At 37.0% G+C, this 7500-nt stretch overlaps 1 protein-coding gene across 1 annotated transcript in view; it reads left to right on the forward strand.

Annotated features, from left to right (window-relative positions):
* LOC122259409 (uncharacterized) overlaps window positions 1-3295 on the forward strand; it is a 10474-nt gene extending 7179 nt beyond the window's left edge. Inside the window, exon 2 of the mRNA XM_086555664.1 lies at window positions 1-3295. This exon is cut by the window's left edge and continues 1141 nt beyond it. Within this exon, the coding sequence (XP_086411790.1) occupies window positions 1-2834 (2834 nt within the window). The 3' untranslated portion in view covers window positions 2835-3295.
* Window positions 3296-7500: the final 4205 nt, after the last annotated feature.

A 7500-nucleotide genomic window follows, 5' to 3' on the forward strand; every position in this document is an offset into this window, starting at 1 on the left:
AGACAAGAAGTGGCCCAGCTGCACCATCATCTTCAGCTCCATCATCTCCTGCACAAGTGAAAAGCTCTTCATCACCTGATGGAAGTTACAGCTTCAATTATGAGACTGACTCTAGTGCTCGAGAAGAGACAGCTGATCCAAACCTCAACGTTAGGGGAAGATTCAGCTTCCGTGGTACTGATGGACGTCAGAGAACCGTCCAATACAGAGCAGGAGCAGATTCAGGCTTTGTCGCACAAGGGGATCATTTACCTGTATCACCAGATGTACCCTCAGGATCGGCAGCAGTTCCTCAGACAAGAAGTGGCCCAGCTGCACCATCATCTTCAGCTCCATCATCTCCTGCACAAGTGAAAAGCTCTTCATCACCTGATGGAAGTTACAGCTTCAATTATGAGACTGACTCTAGTGCTCGAGAAGAGACTGCTGATCCAAACCTCAACGTTAGGGGAAGATTCAGCTTCCGTGGTACTGATGGACGTCAGAGAACCGTCCAATATAGAGCAGGAGCAGATTCAGGCTTTGTCGCACAAGGGGATCATTTACCTGTATCACCAGATGTACCCTCAGGATCGGCGGCAGTTCCTCAGACAAGAAGTGGCCCAGCTGCACCATCATCTTCAGCTCCATCATCTCCTGCACAAGTGAAAAGCTCTTCATCACCTGATGGAAGTTACAGCTTCAATTATGAGACTGACTCTAGTGCTCGAGAAGAGACAGCTGATCCAAACCTCAACGTTAGGGGAAGATTCAGCTTCCGTGGTACTGATGGACGTCAGAGAACCGTCCAATACAGAGCAGGAGCAGATTCAGGCTTTGTCGCACAAGGGGATCATTTACCTGTATCACCAGATGTACCCTCAGGATCGGCGGCAGTTCCTCAGACAAGAAGTGGCCCAGCTGCACCATCATCTTCAGCTCCATCATCTCCTGCACAAGTGAAAAGCTCTTCATCACCTGATGGAAGTTACAGCTTCAATTATGAGACTGACTCTAGTGCTCGAGAAGAGACAGCTGATCCAAACCTCAACGTTAGGGGAAGATTCAGCTTCCGTGGTACTGATGGACGTCAGAGAACCGTCCAATACAGAGCAGGAGCAGATTCAGGCTTTGTCGCACAAGGGGATCATTTACCTGTATCACCAGATGTACCCTCAGGATCGGCGGCAGTTCCTCAGACAAGAAGTGGCCCAGCTGCACCATCATCTTCAGCTCCATCATCTCCTGCACAAGTGAAAAGCTCTTCATCACCTGATGGAAGTTACAGCTTCAATTATGAGACTGACTCTAGTGCTCGAGAAGAGACAGCTGATCCAAACCTCAACGTTAGGGGAAGATTCAGCTTCCGTGGTACTGATGGACGTCAGAGAACCGTCCAATACAGAGCAGGAGCAGATTCAGGCTTTGTCGCACAAGGGGATCATTTACCTGTATCACCAGATGTACCCTCAGGATCGGCGGCAGTTCCTCAGACAAGAAGTGGCCCAGCTGCACCATCATCTTCAGCTCCATCATCTCCTGCACAAGTGAAAAGCTCTTCATCACCTGATGGAAGTTACAGCTTCAATTATGAGACTGACTCTAGTGCTCGAGAAGAGACTGCTGATCCAAACCTCAACGTTAGGGGAAGATTCAGCTTCCGTGGTACTGATGGACGTCAGAGAACCGTCCAATACAGAGCAGGAGCAGATTCAGGCTTTGTCGCACAAGGGGATCATTTACCTGTATCACCAGATGTACCCTCAGGATCGGCGGCAGTTCCTCAGACAAGAAGTGGCCCAGCTGCACCATCATATTCAGCTCCATCATCTCCTGCACAAGTGAAAAGCTCTTCATCACCTGATGGAAGTTACAGCTTCAATTATGAGACTGACTCTAGTGCTCGAGAAGAGACAGCTGATCCAAACCTCAACGTTAGGGGAAGATTCAGCTTCCGTGGTACTGATGGACGTCAGAGAACCGTCCAATACAGAGCAGGAGCAGATTCAGGCTTTGTCGCACAAGGGGATCATTTACCTGTATCACCAGATGTACCCTCAGGATCGGCGGCAGTTCCTCAGACAAGAAGTGGCCCAGCTGCACCATCATCTTCAGCTCCATCATCTCCTGCACAAGTGAAAAGCTCTTCATCACCTGATGGAAGTTACAGCTTCAATTATGAGACTGACTCTAGTGCTCGAGAAGAGACTGCTGATCCAAACCTCAATGTTAGGGGAAGATTCAGCTTCCGTGGTACTGATGGACGTCAGAGAACCGTCCAATACAGAGCAGGAGCAGATTCAGGCTTTGTCGCACAAGGTGAACATTTGCCTATTTCCCCAGACGTACCATCAGGGTCACAGGGAGTTCCTCAGACAAGAAGTGGCCCTTCTGTACCATCACCATCCTCTAGTCATTCATCTTCTACACAGGTCAGAAGCTTTGTAATGCCAGATGGATCTTATAACTTTAATTACGAAACCGATACCAGTGCCCGAGAAGAGAGTGCAGATCCTGATCTAAATGTCAAGGGGAGGTTCAGCTTTCGTGCAAATGATGGACAACAAAGAATTGTTCAGTACAAAGCTGGCGCTGGCATAGGCTTTGTTGCAAAGGGAGATCATCTACCAATCTCTGAAGCAGGCACACGAAGTTTTCCTACTATTGAGGGAGGTTACAAATTTGGCTACGAAACTGATTCTAGTACGCGTGAAGAAAATGCCGATCAACATTTGAATATTAGAGGGAGATACAGCTTCCAAGGTGACGATGGCATACAAAGAGTTGTCCTCTACAAAGCCGGAGCTGATACGGGCTTTCTTGCAGAGGGTGACCACTTACCTGTTGTGAATTAATTTGGTACGTTTCCAGTGTTTTATCAAAATAACTGTGTTGATATTTCTGCAGGTGATGGCACCATGTATTTACAATTATAATAATGTGTTTGGGAAGAAGGCTATAACTTACATTGTTATATATTATAAAATGTTCACTTGTTTTATGGGAGCTAAACATATGTCAAAACCGCAGTAAAAAAAAAAAAAAAAAAAAAAATACACAATGAGTACTCTTTCATTTCAAAAGTTCCTTTTTCTGCTTTCATATGAAGTCTTCTCCAGAAGCTAATAAGCAACTTATACAATTCCATACAAGATACTGTTTAAATATGACAAAAATAGTTTCAAGATTTACAACAAATACCCTCTGTTATTAACCATCAGTTCTTTACTTCATAATGATAACATATTCATAGAGATTCAAATTTAAAGCAAATAACAAAAACTAAACAAAAAATAAAAATAAAAAATAAAAAAAACATCAAGGCATTGTCGATGTCTTTACAATTCAGCACAAATACAGTAACTGTTCCAAAAGGAAATTGTGATATTCACCGAATAATTATCATTGCGAACTCTAGACATGCTTTCAAGGCGTCCATAGTATATGATACAGTACGGTCTTTAAACATTTTTTTTTTCAAATTAGTGGTGATGCCTTATTATATATTGACGTATAATAATAATGATATCAGAAATGCATTATCTTCAATACTATTACCACTGTACTATACCACGCTATGATTCATTTTATTATGATGATCGTTGTTATTAGTCATTACTACCATCATTAATCTTATGATAGTAATCTTAATAATAATAAACATTATATGTGTAATGATTAGCGAAAGCAGGTAAGAGCGATAGACTCCAACATAGCTAAATCGAATATGACAGTAGTAATAGTAGTAGCAGAACAATAATCATGGTGATAACGGTATGGTTGTTCATGTTGTTAATAGTAATTATAATGATGATTCTGATAATGGCAGTGAAAGGGAGATACTGCATGAAAGAATTGATGAATAATGGCGTGTGTACATACACAGAAACACGTACATTCACACACATATATATATATATATATATATATATATATATATATATATATATATTTATATATGATGGGATAATGCAATGCCGCATTGATTGTGATATTTACATACTTCCCTGACCCGAACCTCTGCCGCCCTCAGGTACTAACCCGATAATGCAATAACAAGACCACGCGACCTAACAAATACCCGTTAAACTAGTATCATACTAGCTCCATATAATTTACCTGTCTACTTATACTTGAGTAATGATAGCTATATATAATAAAACAATACCAAAGTAAGAAAAAGTAAACTCGCAACGTTTCGAACTTTTAGAGAAAGTTTATCCAAAGAAATATATTTAAAAATTTAATTATTCATATTTTAATGGGGATTCCTTACCTGATGGCAAACTTTCTGTAAGGTTCGAAACGTTGTGGGTTCACTATTTCTAGTTGTGGTAGCGTTATTTATTACTTAATTAAGTTTTATTTGTCAGTTACGGTTGCAGAAAACTCCCAGTAAATCTGAGAAGAAAAAAATGAAAAAAAAAAAATAAAATAAAATAAAAACAATGGTAGTGTGAGTGTTGGTCTTTAATGCATTTGCTTTTCCTATATGTATATGGGTAATGATAAGGAAATGATGATTCCTCTTCTTTTCCTTTATTAATTAATTAAGGCACAAATAACAACAAAAATAGTTTTGAAACAATTGGCATCTAGTTGGGTCTACAAATTAAAATTTTCCCGATTAAATTACCAACCCTTAAGTGCATGTCTTATTTATTTCGCCCCTTTCATTTTACTCCCTTACTGAATTAAAGTTTACATAAGGCTGACTTTATTTTCGAAATATTCACCCATTTTCTTTTCCTCTAAACGTATCACTGGTAACTGTTGACTTGGTCGTCCCAAACAAACAAGCAAAAATGTAACCCCTTGTTGTTGGGCAAGGGGTTACGCTCCTTACCTATTACTCTCACCAATTCTTCATTTTAGGTAGCTCGCTACTATCTTACTTCTCCTTCTTTTCTTCTTTCGAGAATTTCGATTCTCAACTTCTCTCTTTATCACTACTACTAAATATGATCATTGGCCTTAGCTATTCACGGTTCGTTATTAATATTCCCTTCTATTTATTTTCTTATTTCACAACCTAGATATCATTGGCTGTCTCCTATGACTACCATGATCACAATCACTTTCACTTAACCGTAAATCAACAAATCAAAGTGTGGGAGGCAATGCTTTGGCAAATGACGTCGTACACGGGGATGCACCTCTGGCCAATCATCTGGTTGAGGGGCCCAGGCAGGAACGCCAGGGACCCGCGCAGTTTCAATTATTGGCGTTATTTACTTGAAGACCTATTAACCCAAAATTTTGGTATATTCAAATTAAATGATACTAACAGTATCGTACTTGTGACGTAGAAGGCTGATATTTCATGACGATTTAAAGTGACCGTTGGTATATAACAATCAAATGTTTAAAAGGAATGGCCAATCATATATGGGCATTCTTACATACACACACGCACGCACACACACACACAAACACAAACACACGCACGCACGCGTACAAACACACACACACACACACACACACACACACATATATATATATATATATATATACACACAAATATTTGTGTATATATATATAGGAATCAGGGTGTAATATAATATATATATATATATATATAATGTATATATATATTATATATATATACATTATAATTATATGTGAATACATATATATATATATATATACATATATATGTATGTATATATATATATATATAATTCATACATATATATATAATATATATGTATATATACATACATACACACATATATATATATATATATATGTATATATATATATATATGTACATGTAAATATATATATATATATAAAATAGATTATATATTATTAATATATATATATATACATACATACATATATTTATACATACACACATATATATATATATCATTATTATTATTACGCCCTGATTCCTAATCTAGAGATTATGTAATGTATACTGATTTTGTTTCAAGTGAAGAGCGGGATGCGCAAAACAAGCGTCCTAGTCAAGAGCGTTTTGTTTACATTCGAGACACGTGGGGACCCACACTGTGATAGTTGGTGTCGTCTCTCACTATTTTGTTTGGTCGATTGTAGTGTTATTTCTTCCAAGTTGTGTTAATTGTGGTGCTTATCGTGGATTCGATCGGTTCAGCTACAAGGTTTGGTGGATGTATTTGATCTCAGTGGTAGGATTATTGTGATATTAACGGAAACAGTGAATGTGTTCCTTCATTGGGTTTGAGTCCATTGTTTACACATGGGAGATAAGGAAAGAAGGTTTACTGGATATTTCCATGCTGTGTGTTGTTGTGATTTGCCTACTCAGGTTGTTAACTAAAATAGTTAATGTTTGTCTCACAGTATTTGGGAAATCCATTTATACAGGGATTGGAATTATTACGAGTGAATACGCTTGGAGGTGCTAGTGAAAGATATTTTATTTGGTTTTGTATCAGTGATCTGAAGATTCATATTGTGTTTATTTCCTATGTTTTGTTAAATGAAGAAGACATTTTTATTTTAATATAGTTTATAATTTTATATATAGAAGTGTTTCATTATCCGAAGTTGAACAATTAATGCTCTTGTATCTTAATATAAGATTGGATCACAGTTGTCACAATAAAAAGGACATTGTGGCAATGTTATTACACCACTTCCTAGTGTTGAATCAGGTGATAAGTTTTCAGAATAAAGAAATTAAATGGATTCAACAGGGACAAAGCCAATTATACTAAGTATAGGAAAAGCGGTCGTAATAATATATATATATATATATATATATATATATATATATATATATATATATATATATATATATGTATGTGTTTGTGTGTGTGTGCGTATGAGTGTGTGTATATATGTATATGTATGTATATATATATATATATATATATATATATATATATATATATATATATTTATATATGTGTGTGTGTGTGTGTTGGTATATGTGAGTATATATATATATATATATATATATATATATATATATATATATATATATATGCATATATATATATATATATATATACATATGTTGTGTAAAGATTAATCATGTATAAATATTTAAATATAGATACCAGAAATAAAAGACATTAAACACAACATCAACAAGAACAGAAAAAGGAATCGCAGTGTTTCAAATCCTAGGACTCCTCATCAAACAAAGGAAAAGATATATATTATATATATATATATATATATATATATATATATATATATATATATATCAAAGTAAAGTACATATAGTAGGTAAAAAAAGACCATCGGAGCAAAAAGTGAATCAGGTCACAGGAGGTTGGTTAGCCAAAGTCCAGTAATCCTGGAAAGCTTACTCATTCAGAAACCAAACGCTAGCACTTATGGTTTATTCTAGCGTTATTCCAAAGAAAAGGTGATGGATGGCTTTCACTCTGCACGTGAATGAAATAGTCATTGGGTTTCATAGCGTCATTGGGTCAATGTTCACACCCACTTTCGCCTGGCCTTCCAGTTTCACCTCTAAAATTTCGGACATATAGTACAAGAGATAGCTGAGATACCTAGAAG

This window comes from Penaeus japonicus, unplaced genomic scaffold (genome assembly GCF_977035675.1).
Source record: "Penaeus japonicus unplaced genomic scaffold, GWHDUDI00000001_assembly GWHDUDI00000031, whole genome shotgun sequence".
Lineage (NCBI taxonomy): Eukaryota > Metazoa > Arthropoda > Malacostraca > Decapoda > Penaeidae > Penaeus > Penaeus japonicus.